This window comes from Ranitomeya variabilis, chromosome 3, assembly GCF_051348905.1.
Source record: "Ranitomeya variabilis isolate aRanVar5 chromosome 3, aRanVar5.hap1, whole genome shotgun sequence".
Classification (NCBI taxonomy): domain Eukaryota; kingdom Metazoa; phylum Chordata; class Amphibia; order Anura; family Dendrobatidae; genus Ranitomeya; species Ranitomeya variabilis.
Window position 1 is genome coordinate 88194738 of NC_135234.1, and position 16383 is coordinate 88211120.

Genomic DNA, 16383 nt, shown 5'->3' on the forward strand with positions numbered 1-16383 from the left:
GCTGGCATAGCTGTGCTCAGGGACAAGTCTAGAACAAAGCTTAAACTGTGACAAATTATGTGCTGAAAAGAGGCAGAGCCTCTTTCATCACAGTACAGAAAGCCCATACCAAGAAGCAGTGGTGTGGTAACTAAGAGGACCGACATACTAATGGAGGGTCTGTGTACAGGGTGCACAGAGGAAAGAGTTATTGCAGGAGGGGACTCTACATAGAGGGTCTGAAAGAAGATATACTACAGGCTAAGGCTCTGTATACAGGGTGCTGATGGGAGTGAAATTTTACAGGATGGGGTTCAGTATAGAGGTGCTAAAGGAGAAATGCACAAGATGAGGCACTGTATACTGGAAGCTGAGAGTAGGGATATACTTCAGCTCTGTATAGCATGGCTGAAAGGAGTGAAATACTACAGGATAGGGCTCTGTACACAGGGGACAGAAAGGAGGATATAATGCATGATGGAATTCTGTTTCCAGGGAACTCAAGGGAGTGACATACTACAGGATGAAACTCTGTATAGAGGGGCCGAAAGGAGAAATACACTGTAAGGCCGGCCTCACACTCAGCGTATGTAAATACGGTCCGTTTTTTACGGCCGTAATACGCAGAAAAGTCCCCAAAATAGTGATCCGTATGTCATCCGTAGGCAGGGTGTGTCAGCGTATTTTGCGCATGGCAACCTCCGTATGTAATCCGTATGGCATCCGTACTGCGATATTTTCTCGCAGGCTTGCAAATTGACATCTAATGGATTTATGTGCTCAAATGTTCGTTAAAACATATATACAGTATATATATATATATATATATATATATATATATATATATATATATGTCATTGAGACACATACTGTATATATATATTCTGTATTTATATTTAATTCAGCGCGATATATGTGAAAAGCCGGTAATTCAATTGCCGGCTTTTCATTTCTCCTTCACAAACCCGACATATGAGACATGGTTTACATACAGTAAACCATCTCATATCCCTTTTTTTTTTTTTGCATATTCCACACTACTAATGTTAGTAGTGTGTATGTGCAAAATTTGGGCGCTGTAGCTGCTAAAATAAAGGGTTAAATGGCGGAAAAAATTGGCGTGGGCTCCCGTGCAATTTTCTCCACCAGAGTGGTAAAGCCAGTGACTGAGGGCAGATATTAATAGCCTAGAGAGGGACCATGGTTATTGGCCCCCCCTGGCTACAAACATCTGCCCCCAGCCACCCCAGAAAAGGCACATCTGGAAGATGCGCCTATTCTGGCACTTGGCCACTCTCTTCCCACTCCCGTGTAGCGGTGGGATATGGGGTAATGAAGGGTTAATGTCACCTTGCTATTGTAAGGTGACATTAAGCCAGATTAATAATGGAGAGGCGTCAATTATGACACCTATCCATTATTAATCCAATTGTATGAAAGGGTTAAAAAAACACGCACACATTATTAAAAAGTATTTTAATGAAATAAACACACAGGTTGTTTTAATATTTTATTGCTCTCTCAATCCACCTGAAGACCCTCGCTCTGAAAAATAATAAACCAACAATATACATACCTTCAGATGATCTGTCAGGTCCCACGAAGTAAATCCATCTGAAGGGGTTAAATCATTTTATAGCCAGGAGCTGTGCTAATGCACTCGCTCGTGCCTGTAAACCCCGGGTACTGAAAGGAAAGCTGGGTGATCTGTACTTACCTTGAGTCGCGGTGATGCGCCCTCTGCTGGATGTCCTCATGAACTCGAGCGTGGGAACTTTTCCAAGGCTCCAGTTCATGAGTACATCCAGCAGAGGGCGCATCACCGCAACTCAAGGTAACTACAGATCACCCAGCTTTCCTTTCAGTACCCGGGGTTTACAGGCACGAGCGAGTGCATTAGCACAGCTCCTGGCTGTAAAATGATTTAACCCCTTCAGATGGATTTACTTCGTGGGACGTGACAGATCATCTGAAGGTATGTATATTGTTGGTTTATTATTTTTCAGAGCGAGGGTCTTCAGGTGGATTGAGAGAGCAATAAAATATTAAAACAACCTGTGTGTTTATTTCATTAAAATACTTTTTAATAATGTGTTTTTTTAACCCTTTCATACAATTGGATTAATAATGGATAGGTGTCATAATTGACGCCTCTCCATTATTAATCTGGCTTAATGTCACCTTACAATAGCAAGGTGACATTAACCCTTCATTACCCCATATCCCACCGCTACACGGGAGTGGGAAGAGAGTGGCCAAGTGCCAGAATAGGAGCATCTTCCAGATGTGCCTTTTCTGGGGTGGCTGGGGGCAGATGTTTGTAGCCGGGGGGGGGGGGGGCAATAACCATGGACCCTCTCTAGGCTATTAATATCTGCCCTCAGTCACTGGCTTTACCAATCTGGCGGAGAAAATTGCGCGGGAGCCCACGCCAATTTTTTCCGCCATTTAACGCTTTATTTTAGCAGCTACAGCGCCCAAATTTTGCACATACACATTACTAACATTAGTAGTGAGGAATATGCAAAAAAAGGGGATATGAGATGGTTTACTGTATGTAAACCATGTCTCATATCATGTCGGGTTTGGGAAGGAGAAATGAAAAGCCGGCAATTGAATTACCGGCTTTTCACTAACACCGCTGCGTATTTCTCGCAAGTCACACTGCTGGTCCGTGTGGAATCCGTATTTTTCTCGCCCCCATAGACTTTCATTGGCGATTTTTTTGCGCAATATGGTGACAAACGCAGCATGCTGCGATTTTCTACGACCGTACAAGACCGTATATTACGGATGCGTAATATACGGCAGATAGGAGCTGGGCCATAGAGAATCATTGGGCCGTGTGTAATGCGTATTTTACGGATGTAGTTTATGCGCTCATACGTCCGTAAAACTCGCTAGTGTGAGGCCGGCCTAAATGTGTGGAGAGGCTGAGAAAAATGGTACACAGCTGGATGGGAGTGATATATGGGGCTTTGTATAGAGGAGCTAAAGGAAGAGATATACTTCAGGATAGGGCTCTGTATACAGTCAACATAAAGGAGTATATACTGTAGAATAATGCTCTTTACACAGAGTGGCTTTGTATACAGGAGCCGGAATTAGATATAGACATAGATTAACATTAGTTTCACAAGACTGATCTGGCTGCAGCAGGGAATAATCCCAGATTTACGCTGTTGTTGTGAAGAAGTGCAGGAGAGCTGAGCTCTGTTTGAACCAGAAGAAGACAAAACACAGAGACATGTCCGTTTTACTCCAGCAGCATGGATAAAAAGGGCAAATACAAATCTCTGGGTCCTTGAAATACACGTACAGCACACAGATGCCATCCAAGTGCCATCCGTGTGCCGTCCATGTTTAACATTGCACATTAGAGGAGAAGCTTTGTAATTTCTTTCTTTCTTCATCCATACTGCAAAACCACTGATGGTAAAAATGGACACACTGATAGAAAACATTGATGATAACGGTCCCGGTTTTTCACGTATGTTTTATAAGGACGTGTGAAGGAGGCCCTAGGAATACACGTACACAGAACACACATGCTGGATCCTTCTCATCAGGTCTTAGAATACAATTTTGTACAATAGGCTAGTTTGCTGCAATGTATAAGTCTTCAAATCAATAGTAGGCAGACGTGCTTAACCCTGCAGTGGCCACTGTGAGAAGACGGCCAGTGACGCAAGTGAGAACTTCTGGTCGGCAGTCGCCGTCATTGATAACAGCTGATCGGCGGGTGCCGGATGTCGGACCCTGACCAATCAGACATTGATGACCCATCCTAAGGATAGCTCACTCAGGCCGGTTTCACACGTCAGTGATTCCGGTACGTGAGGTGTCAGTTTTCTCACGTACCGGAGACACTGACACACGTAGACACATTAAAATCAATGTGTCTCTGCACATGTCAGCGTGTTTTCGCGGACTGTGTGTCCGCGTGCAAAACACGGAGACATGTCAGTGTTCGTGGGAGCGCACGGATCACACGGACCCATTAAAGTCAATGGGTCCGTGTAAAACACGTACCGCACACGGATGCTGTCTGTGTGCAGTCCGTGTGCCGTGCAGGAGACAGCGCTACTGTAAGCGCTGTCCCCCTAGCGTGGTGCTGAAGCTGCCATTCATTTCTTCTCTCCAGCAGCGTTCGCTGGAGAGAAGAAATGAAAAATCATTGTTTTTGTTTTTTTTTTGCGGTTGTAATAAAGAACTTTGTCACCACCCCCCTCCCACCCCCTGTGCGCCCCACCGCTGGAAAGAAAATACTCACCCGGCTCCCTCGAAGCGTCCTCTCCGCGCCACAGCTTCTCCTGTATGAGCGGTCACGTGGTGCCGCCCATTACAGTCATGAATATGTGGCTCCACCCCTATGGGAGGTGGAGCCGCATATTCATCACGGTAATGGGCGGCACCACCGATTTTTCCGGGACCGGAATTATCTGGACATGTGGGACAGGCCTAATGAAAACGTAGTGGACAACCTTTTTAAGTATTTATATGTGTACACCTGGCCGCAGCCAAGGCAAAAAAATAGCCAGAAAGGAGGAATAGATTGGCAGTGATTTATTTGATTACATATAATGAAGATGTCATTAATATATTCATTTTTGTTTGTACCATTATAATAAAGGCAGTCACTTTAGTGTAATTTTAACTCATTTTGATTATTAGGGCTGCAGAAACTAGGATTCTTTTCTTAGGGCATCTTCATATTGTAATTTGCATGTAGTGGACACCTCCAGTTTTCCGCTCACACTGTAAATACACACTGATAAGGGAAGTTAGATTATGAGCCCCGATGGGGACAGTGCTGACGATGTCTGTAAAGACCTGTGGAATATGATGGTGCTCTATGAGCAAAGCATAAAAAATAAATAAGTTATTCAATGAACATTGCTAGTACTTGAGTTGCTACATTTTTCAGCCACTAGATGTCCTCGTGGTTCTCTTGAAAGAGAAAATGCGTTAGGGTATGTTTCCACGGTACGTAAACGCTGCTTGTTTGACGCTGCAGCGTCAAACAAGCAGCGTCCAGATGTTCCAGCATAGTGATGGGGATTTTATGAAATCCCGTCTCCACTATGCGTGGAAACCCGCACGCGGAGGCCCTGCGACTCCGGACATGCTGCGCGTCTTTTCAGAACGCAGCATGTCCCCACAAGGCATATCACAGGGCCCTATGGCGAGGGGTGCGATGATCCCGGATGTGTACTGTACACATCCGGCACCATCGCGTCCCATTAAGGGGGCGGGGCTTAGCGCCGAGCGGCTTCGCCGCTGCGGCGATCCCGCTGGCGAAACGGACCGTGGAGACGTACCCTTAGAGCTGAGAACATTGTTTTTCTATTTAATTAGATAATCTCTGTCACTTTGTGCCAATCAGGGTATGCAAACTGTCACTTCAAAGGGAAAGAGGAACTCTAGCACCACATATTGGAAGCAGCGATCCTAAAAGTGAATATCGACCATTTAACAATATTACAAGGCTCAATAGAGTCGATATTGACTTTTAGGATCGCTGCATCCAATAGGTGGCACTAGAGTTCTCTTCATCTTCCTCTCTGAAGAAACTATTTGCATATTTAATTTCCCAAATGAACATGCATGGCTTATAGGTCTCCTCACTCTGAAATGCTGGGCCTGACTTCTCACTCTCCAATAGGAAAAACATTACCCCCTTAGATATCAATCAAGGTGAAGGTTTGGAGTTTGTGTGTCCAAAATAACTCACTTTTTTAGAACATCAAAATGGTTATTGGTTTGTTGTTTAATAATATCAATACATGTCATTTTCACTAGTTCAGGATCAGGTATCCGTAGTATAATAACATGAGAAACTATTTATTAAAGGGAACCTGTCAGCAGGATTGTGCACAGTATCTAACAGACAGTGTCAGGTCGGCGCCGTTATACTGATTAAATTGATACCTGGTGATGAAATCCGTCTTGTGGTTGTTGTTTAATCTTTATTTTCAGTTAAAGTTTGAGACCCGGGATGGTCTGTGGGGGGTCTTCATGTGATGCTCTGCTTAGGTATTCACCAGTATAGCTTCTGACCGGCTACTGATCCCTCACTGACCTGCCACTAGTTTACATAATGAATATTATATATATATATATATATATATATATATATATATATATATATATATATATTTATGGAAAAAAAATCCCCTTCTGCAGGTGGGTGGCGCCTGCGCTGCACCATGACCACATCTATAATGTGCATGTAATTCTTTTATTTGATGGTATACATAAGTTCCTAAAAAAAATAAAAAATTAAATCAGTCTCTAAATGGTGCCGGCTCCGCCTGCGCGGTAGCAGCTATCGGCGATCTGACAGATGATACCACGCAGGCACTGGCGGCGACATCTTAGTGGAGACAATTTTTTTCTCTAGCAAGATAGCCATTTTGAGAGTGACTTTTTTAAATGAATTTATGTATACCATCAAATAAAATAATTAAATACACATTATAGATGCGATCATGGTGCAGTGACGCCTTTATGTTTTAGATAGGTATTTTGAATTTTGTGCAGCATTTGGACTGTTCTCCCTATGGATCATAACTTGTATGGACATTCTTGTACGTATATGACATACTGGCTCTGTCCTGGTGATCAATATAGGGACAGTAATATAACAGGGATACACTGGCACAGTTCATACCCACTACTGTCTCGTAGGGCAACTGAATCTTCTGTGCAGCGTTAAGTACAAAGGAGAGACTGAAAGTAGTTGTTAAAACAGCAGCGCGGCACCATCCTCCAGCTGATAATTAGGAGACCTGGAGTGCTTGCTGCAGTACATAGAGCTGCATTTAATGTCTTTGTATTTTACATTACGTAGTTGATCATCTTCATGTATGCTGCACTACAAGACATGGTATAATATATGCAGCAAAACCATGATTAGGTGGATTCATAACTGGCTCAGTGATCGTACTCAAAGAGCGGTAATAAATGGTTGTGTGAAGCCCCAGGGTCCTGGTTGTCACAGTGACATTGCTTTCCTCACGGGGAGGGTGATATTACGTTTGGAAGCGAAGAAGGAAGATCTTTTATCAGGTAACCACGATGCATACATGTTCACACTCCAGGCCAGAAGGGGGAGCTCTAAACCTGTTTAAGGTGAACTCCCCTATAACTACATCCTGATCTGGAGGGAAAGAGTTCAGTTTCAGTTCTGAAGAGAGCAGAGCGACATGGAGTGTCAGAAGGTCTGAAGGGGCCTGTAGTCTGAAGCACTACAGCTCCTGGAAAGAGACATACAGAAAGCCGAACATTGTTCAGTAAGTGTGCAGGAGAGCAAAGCACAGGAGTGTAACATCAGGGGAGAACAGCTAAGATCAGGCTGCCTCCCTCTGAAGCGCAGATAACCGGTAGCCGGACCACCGAGGTTGGAAGGACTCTACGATTTACAGCAGAGACCGGCAGTACAGCTAAATTGCAAGTTATCTGTCCCCACATACACCTGAAGACACGGTGACACCTTTAGAGCCTGGGGCGTGCTAGGGTCACTATAAACAGACTCAAGTCACCAGTCATACGGGTTATTGTCCTATCCTATACTGGGGATAGAGAGAGAACATCTGTGAGGACATTATCTGAAGCCACAGGCAGTAAGGGACTACAACACCACGGCGCTAGAGGAAGGCTTTTAACTCCACTTGGTAAAGGGGACTCTGGATTCGTTTCCAAACCGACCGGACCCTGCCTGCCCTGTGATCTGGTGCTCTGGACTGTGGATGCTGAAGTCATCAGTAAACCAAGGTAAAGAGACTGCAACCTTGTGTCCTCATTCTTTACTGTGCCATTCACCATCTTCCATCTTCACTGGGAGCCCTGGGGATACACTTCGGGGATACACTTCACCTGTGGGAAGTTATACCACCTAGCTGCCATAACATCACCCCAGTGGACCCCTTAAAGCAGCATCGGTCCCCACTGACCGAATACCACAGGTGGCGTCACGAACATAAACTTTATTCCCCTTTAAAGACCTTTCCCTTTAATGTTGATGCCCAGGGCCACGGACCGGGTGACCACCGTGACATCCCCTTTAAGTACCGGACCCGGTACCGAGTACCCCACGGCTCTGTGGGCACGTCAGTGGCACATCCAATTGGAAGAGTGTCTCAAGTGGGGTAACTCAAGGCTCTGTCCTGGGCCTAGTGTTGTTCAACATCTTTATTAATTATCTAGAAAAGGGAACTGAGGGTAAACTGATCAATTTTGCAGACAATGAAAAGCTAGGAGGGATGGCAAACACTAGAGAATACAGAGAAAGGATTCAGAAGGATCTAGATAATCTTGACCAATGGGCAACGACTAAAAGTACCTTCACACTGAACAACTTAACAACGATAACGATAGCGATATCGTTGTGTTTGACACGCAGCAGCGATCAGGATCCTGCTGTGATATCGTTGGTCGGAGCTAGAAGGCCAGCACCTTATTTCGTCGCTGGATCACCCGCTGACATCGCTGGATCGGTGTGTGTGACACCGATCCAGCGATGTCTTCACTGGTAACCAGGGTAAACCGGGTTACTAAGCGCAGGGCCGCGCTTAGTAACCCGATATTTACCCTGGTTACCATTGTAAATGTAAAAAAAAACAAACAGTACATACTCACCTTCTGATGTCTGTCGCGTCCCCCGGCGTCCGCTTCCCTGCACTGTCAGCGCCCGCCGGCCGTAAAGCTGAGCACAGCGGTGACGTCATCGCTCTGCTTTAGGGCCGGCGCTTACACAGTGCAGGGAAGCGGACGCGACAGACACCGGAATGTAAGTATGTAGTTTTCGGGGTTTTTTTTACATTTACACTGGTAACCAGGGTAAACATCGGGTTACTAAGCGCAGCCCTGCGCTTAGTAACCCAATGTTTACCCTGGTTACCCGGGGACCTCGGCATCGTTGGTCGCTGGAGAGCTGTCTGTGTGACAGCTCTCCAGCGACCAAACAGCGACGCTGCAGCGATCGTCATCGTTGTCTATATCGCTGCAGTGTCGCTTAATGTGACGGTACCTTAATAGAATGGTAGGAATAGAACTAACAACAGTACATGTGAAAAAGACTTTGGTATACTAATAGATCACAGACCACATGAGTCAACAGTGTGATGCAGCAACATAAAAAGTAAACGCAGTTCTAGGATGTATTAAAAGAAGCATAGAGTCTAGACCACGTGAAGTAATTACCCCCTCTAGTCCTCCTTGGCCAGGCCTCATCTGGAATACTGTGTCCAGCTCTGGGCACCACATTTTAAAAAAAGACATTGAAAAACTGGAGCAAGTTCAGAAAAGAGCTACCAGGAGGTAAGCGAACTGCAAAGTGTGTCCTACAAGGAACGGTTAAAAGATCTGGGAATATTTCGCCTGCAAAAAAGAAGGCTAAGAGGAGACTTAATACCTGTCTAACAGTCTTTGTCATTGATACTGTAAGTGATTAAATCCTCTTTGGATGCACATGTACATCTCCCATAAGGATACAATAGTTCACAGTACTGGAAAGCACCCAATCAGTTCAACCCTCAGAATTTCTTAAGACAGTGATGTGAAGTTTTGGATGAATGAAGCTTTCTTGCCATTTTTTGACAGTAAGAATAGTTTATCCTTCGGGCTTTTATTTTTAAATAAATTGTAAAATGGTTTTCCACTAATAAATATGTAACACACAAATAGGGACTGCAATGGTGACGTGCAGTATTATTTCTGGGTATCAGAACCACTATCAAATTATTTTCATTGTCCACACACTTTTTCCTTGCAGGTTAAACAGTTTTCTTTTGTCGGTACCCTTACAACATACTGTATATACTAACAAAATGCATCAGCTCAAAGCAATCCATGAATTAACCACAGGTAAAAACGCGAGGGATTTAGTTAACAGCTTTTATTTTTAAAAAAATGTATATATCATTCAACCTCGACAAGGTGACCTCATGGATATACCATATCATGGGTGGACATAGAACTCCAATCACTGGAGTCAAAGTCCAGAGTGCTAACCCTTACACCATGGAACCATACCATTAGTATAGCCGCTACGAAGCAGGTGGATTTCTGCATTATGATTAGCTATTGGAATGCAAATAGCCCATATAACGCTTTGCACAGGGGTCTCTTCTGCCTGCATCCACTCCTGGACCATAGTCCTTCTGAATCACCTCTCTCTGTGCTCAAATGACTCATTTGTCCTGGGGACGGGAAAGGATCCAGCTTCATTCTGATTAACGCCTTATAATGTACGCTAGGCTAGATCTCAGATGTCTAGTGGGCTGAGATCCCCTCCTTTGGGGATTATTTGAGAATAGAGGTCTGAGACCTTCATTTGCTGATTTAAAGTGGCTGAGACAGGGAGGAGAAGTAGACCATTTTGGTTTGCTATACAACGGACATACCTGAGGACAGGGGTATTTCAGTTTAACCAAAAAAAGGGTTATTATTTGTATCCTGAAAAAACATCATTTTCAACTATTCTTCCTGGATCAGTTCCTCACCGTTGTCAATAACTCTACTTACAATCATTCACCAGGAACCTTCATTACTCTTATGATCTATACACAGCATAGAGCCAGTGTACGGCTGGTAACCTACCATTCACCGACTTTCTTCGACTCGCCTGTATAGATATCAATGGTCCGGTTATTGGAGCGCTGACAATCTATTCATTTTCCTTGTTGTTGCGCTCTGCCGTATCCCTTACTGTGTAACTTATTTCTTCTACATACAGCTTCTCGGATATGTCTGGGAGAGTAACTTGCTTGGTTTGAGCTCTTTATCTTCTTCAGCACTCTGATGGAATCATTCAGCTAAACGAAAAAGTGACTAAAGTCAACGTGAAACCGATAAGCTGACACTACAGATTAACCCTTACAAGATCTGCTCTGTCCCCTGATGACTAGTGATCAGTGAACGTGCTGAGATAAGGTGTTATCTGAGCATGCTCGAGTGCTAAGAGTATCTTCGGCGTGCTCGAATAATATGCTCCGGTCCCTGCATGTCTCATGGCTGTTCAACAGCCGCAACAGATGAATGGATTGCCTGTTTGTTAGGCAATCCCCCAAATGTGCACAAGGAGCGTGGGGGATCTGGGATGGTCCTCGTAATGCATATCTATTATGGGGGCACCAGGAGGGGGTTGTTTATGGGGACACTCTGGACGCTCTTATGACCTGTACTTCTCGGTGGGCTTTGCATAGAACATCAGGTGAATTTTCTATAGGGGCGACCTGATGGCTCATGGTTTTTCCAGGAGAGCAGTGTGACAGGTGGGCTGGATTATAAGGCCGTGTTCACATGTTGCATTTTTTTGCTGCCTTTTTTTAATGGAAATTTTCAGCTGCGTTTCACAGTACCATCAGTCAACGAGATATCAGAAATCTCATGCGCAGATTGGGGTTTTTTTTCCTGTTTTGTCACAAGAGTCTCGCTTTTGGAAAACGCAGCATGTCACTTGTTTCAGCGTTTTTCACCCACTTAAAGCAATGGGTAGTGCAAAAACTAAGCAAAAAACGCAGGTACCAGATTTTGCTGCGTTTTTGGTGCCAAACCCTGATGAAGTAGAATCAGATTATGTTTTATGCACTAAAGCATGCACAAGAGACAAATGTACCCTGTCAGAACCGCAACAAAAACTAAGCAAAACCTGCTGTTTTGTTAGCAGCTAAAAATATGCATAAAACTGCTGCAAAAATGCAACGTGTGAACATTGCCTAGAGTCCATGCTTTCCTCGCAGCGGTGACGGCCAGGTGTCAGGCGGCTGCTCGTCTTCCTGACATGTTGGGCTGAATGTTTCTAGGATCCGTCACTCTGAGGTAGGCCGGAGACACACTGGTGCGAGATACGGCCGAGTCTCGGTGGTTAAAAGCAAGCTGTGGCACCGGCATTCCGGAGCGGAGCGTGCGGCTCCATGTATTGCTATGCAGCTGCACGCTCCGCTCCGGAATGCCGGTGCCACAGCTTGCTTTTAACCAGCGAGACTCGGCCGTATCTCGCACCAGTGTGTCTCCGGCCGTATAATGATCCTTCTGTAGGGAGCTGCTGCGCCCGCATCTTCACACCTGCCACTTTCTCACACTTCCCATGTTTCTTGTCGCTAGAGAATGATCTCTTATCTTCCACCTGTCGCCCTGTATGTAGACATGTCACCTGCTCCTCGTCACTAACCTAAGAGTGATTGGGCTACAGAAAAATGGCCGCCAGTCCGTCTCCGAGGTGTGTAGTCACTAGAGGACACGTGACTCTGCCATTGCCTGCCGGAAGTAAACATGGCGGCTCCCATGACGGCGGCTGTGCTGGGTGAGTGACGATTACATGGGAATGAATGGATGGGTGGCTGGAGGATAATCCCCGCTCCATGTCTGCTCTGCTCCACAGAGGCCTCCCGCGGGAAGAGGGCCGCGCTCGCCATAGCCCTGATGGCCGCTGTGCTCGGACTGCCGCTCTGGTGGAAGACTACGGAGACGTACCGAGCCTCCCTGCCCTACGCCGACATCAGACAGCTGGGCCTCCTGCGGGTGAGCAGCAGCTGGCAGTGCGGGAGTATGGCGCCATGCACACTGCATGCATAATACCGCACCATGGTGCCTCCATTGGTTCTGTGCCAGCAGATAGGACAGAGCAGTGAGGAGCCAGAACTAGCGCTTCATTGTGCCTTGCTGGTTGTATGGTGACCCAATCACATGTGGCGGTGACGCGGCCGTCTGTGGCGGTGACGCGGCCGTCTGTGGCGGTGACGTGGCCGTCTGTGGCGGTGACGCGGCCGTCTGTGGCGGTGACGTGGCCGTCTGTGGCAATGACACGGCCGTCTGTGGCGGTGACGCGGCCGTCTGTGGCGGTGACGTGGCCGTCTGTGGCGGTGACGTGGCCGTCTGTGGCGGGGACGCGGCCGTCTGTGGCGGGGACGCGGCCGTCTGTGGCGGGGACGTGGCCGTCTGTGGTGGTGACTTGGCCGTCTGTGCCCATCTCGCCTGTGCAGCCCCAGTCTTACAGGGTCAGTATACTGTAATCATCATATGATGGGAGTGCCCCCCCAATCCACCGGTGTTCTAGGCGCAGGAATAGGTGCCAAATAGCACAGTGACCGGCCATTAATTAGAGTAGGACCTTGGGGGTCCCAGTCCTGCACCTCTTGATACCTGGGCCCCTCCATCCAGTAGTTACACGAACAGAGTAGCTCACTTTCTTCGCTAGTTCCATAACTCCCATTCATTTTAATGGAAGTAACACAAACAGCAAAGCTAAGCTGCACTCAGCTGTTTTTGCAGCTGGGAGCTAGAAGCCATTAATCCCACATCAGACATAAAATGAAGAAGAGAAAAGCCTTCCAAAAGGGAATCCATAGGGGTAGAGACTCTGATTCCAGTGATGTGTCACTTACTGGGCTGTTTATTGTCATTTTGATACAGTCAGTTTTCAAAATCAGTGTTTTATCAGCAGGACTAGTTGTCTCCTGTCATGTAGTCCTTCTGCTCTGTATTACCACGTCTCCACAATTGATTGGCAGCTTTCTGCCTATGCACAGTGTGCTCATAAAGCTGCCAATAGGTGATGTGGGCAGGATTACACAGTGATCAGCGTTCAGAGAACTGGAAGATTTGCAACAGAGAAAACTGATTGTAGCAAAATGACAACAAACAGCCCAGTAAGTGACATATCGTTGGAATCAGGGTCTCTATCCCTACATCATGCTGCTGTAGCAAAAACCTGATGACTGATTTCCTTTTAAGTAAAACAGAAGAAATCGGTGGCTGGGCATTTGTGTTCTATGTAGCTGCCGTAATACAAGCTATATGAATGTATGTGTGGCCTCATCTTCAGAAGTCAGGACACAGCCCTTTAATAGAGTTGCGCATAAAGATTTGCATTACCCCGGTCCGGCGTCCACTTCGGTACTCTTGACAGTCTGCCTGTTGTAGGACATTACAGCCCCATATACTGGAGCACAGCTGATGGTTGTGCAGGATTCTGCCTCTTGGTGTAGGGGGGTGGAAAACATCCCAGGGGTCCGACCAGACCCCTTCCTACATGCGGGGCACAGAAAAGCCGCTTCAAGCCACATTCCTATTCACTAAATTCATTAAAGGAGTTGTTCACTACTTTGAGATAGATGGGTGAAAAATGTCAGATTGGCGGGGCCCCACCACATGTAAACAGTGTGTTGAGCAGAATATGTGGCCCCTACACCCTATTTAGTAACCGCCCCTGGTTACTGCAGCTTGGACCCTATTGTAGTGACTAGGAGCTGAGCTGCCATACCACCAGACAGCTCTGTACGGAGATGTGCTGTTCTGACTGTACAGATTACCACCGCTGATCGGTGGAGACGTTAATAGTGTTGGACCCTCACCCATGTAATACTGATAGCCCCTATCCCAGGGGTCGGTCAGCACCAGCAGTGTAGTGATGAAGCCCTTTAATTATTATGTGGGGACTGGGTGCGGCAGATTGCTGTGCACATAATCCGGACATCTTCTAATGTCACTTACCCCGATATCCATGTCTCAGCTGCAGCTCACTGTCCCTGTAGAAGTCATCTTTTCTAAGGGAACATTGACGGCCGAGCAACAAAGGAGAATCCCAGCGTCAGATATCAAGGAAAAGGAGACCGTACTGAACTGTGAGTATTTCATTCTGGGGCGTCAGTCAAACGTTTGTGCTGCTAATCTCTTTGCACAATATGTATTTCAGGAAATCTTATTGATGGCCCCTCCCTAGTGTAATGTATTACTAGTATGTGAGTGCCGACCCCAAAAAGAGCAGACTGAGCTCCCTATATAGTGGTGTCTGCAGTGTTTACTTGTTAGGGGCTGAGCTGCAGTACCTGGCAAATCCCATGGATGGCGCTGTGCTGGGTCTTTTTTCTCTGCTCTGTTTCTGGGCCTCTTCGGTTACACATTGGTATCCTGTTCTTGGGTTCGGCCATTGATGTTGTGTCCTATAAAGCCCTTAGAATATATTTGGACCCACATAAACTCTGCAGATCCATGGTCCTAATAGCAGCCAGTGGTTGAAAAGCACAAGGACACGTAGGAGTGTCTAGTTCCCATTAGTTAGCGGCCGTCCATCCTTACCAGTCAGCAAAGTGTTCTCCATTGTACAAAAATAAGAATTTTGCTGCCATCCATGGATGTTTAGTTCAGTAGTTGGTGCGGGCACAGGAGCTGAGCCTGCTGTAATACACAGGTGGGTCCCGCTGCAGCATCCCAGAAGAGTTACTTTTGATCAAGATTCAACATGCTGCAGTCAATCACGACTGCAAGATTTAGATAATTAAACAGAGGGAGGATGCATTTGCAGGGTGCTGATGGGCTACTATGGCAGCCTGGGGCTTACTGTACTGAAGTGTTATAAATAATAGCTTAAATAACAGTTGGACCCCTGTGACCCCAATAATGAGGCTCAGAAATGCTCCAATAGGCACACGCAGCCATCACTCCATTGGTTCTCTATGGGCAAGTCAGAGGTAGCAGAGTTCAACACTTGGCTTCTGTCAGTCCTATAGACAATTGAGAAAATGTGTACAATGGAGGAAGCATGGGGACTGCGCTATACCGGCTCAGAGCGCTGTTCTTATGATGGGTGGCGTTCCCAGCAGTCAGACCTCCACTGATCAGTAAAGCAGTTTTACAGGCTCCACATACATTTCTACAGTTACTCTATGTGGCTGCCGATTGCCCACAGCTGACTGTATGCAGTGTACACACTATCAGGATTCCGCATTCCTGCTCCGTCACATACCGATTATCTTCTCATCCACTTCCCTCAATACAACACGATGAGAATCTAGACATAACGTGACCGTACAGATAACATACTGACATGTGACCACCTTCTCGAGCTGGGATAGAGGGGCATCCTGATGGTGCGGTAATTGCGCAGTCAGGATTTAGCAAACTGCAGTAACATAGAATGAGTGCAGAGATTTATATTGAGCTTAGAAACCCCTAATAAGTTACCACTAGTGATGAGTGAGCATGCTCGGATAAGGTGATATCAGAGCATGCTCGTGTGCTAACGGTATTTAAGCACGCCAAAGATGCTCTACGTTCGAGTCGTCATGACTGCATGTCTCGTGTCTGTTCAACAGCCGCATCACATGCAGGGATTGCCAAACAGGCAGGCATTCCTTGCATGTGTTGTGGCTGAAGACGTGCAGCCACAGTGACTTGAACATAGTAGTTGAGCACGAGAAAAGACAGTCAGAACACGAGCATGCTCAGATAACACCTTATCCAAACACGTTCGCACACAGTTACCATCTGTCTGATAACTGTTAGGAATCTTTGACTTTGATATGAAGTCATGATTTCTCTGTCACCATTCTTGTGTTTTTTTTTTAAATAACATGTATTATGGTAAATGAGGAATTAAAGGGAATGTGTCAGTAGGATCAA

The 16383-nt window shown here is 46.1% G+C and overlaps 1 protein-coding gene across 2 annotated transcripts in view; it reads left to right on the forward strand.

Moving 5' to 3' along the window:
• Positions 1-12148: 12148 nt before the first annotated feature.
• The window catches only part of PIGS (phosphatidylinositol glycan anchor biosynthesis class S), a 31076-nt gene continuing 26841 nt past the window's right edge, over positions 12149-16383 (forward strand). Inside the window, exons 1-3 of one of the 2 annotated variants that reach the window (XM_077294364.1) lie at positions 12149-12286; positions 12365-12504; positions 14495-14606. In XM_077294364.1, the coding sequence (XP_077150479.1) occupies positions 12256-12286; positions 12365-12504; positions 14495-14606 (283 nt within the window). In that variant the 5' untranslated portion in view covers positions 12149-12255. The other variant, XM_077294363.1, reaches the window with a different exon arrangement.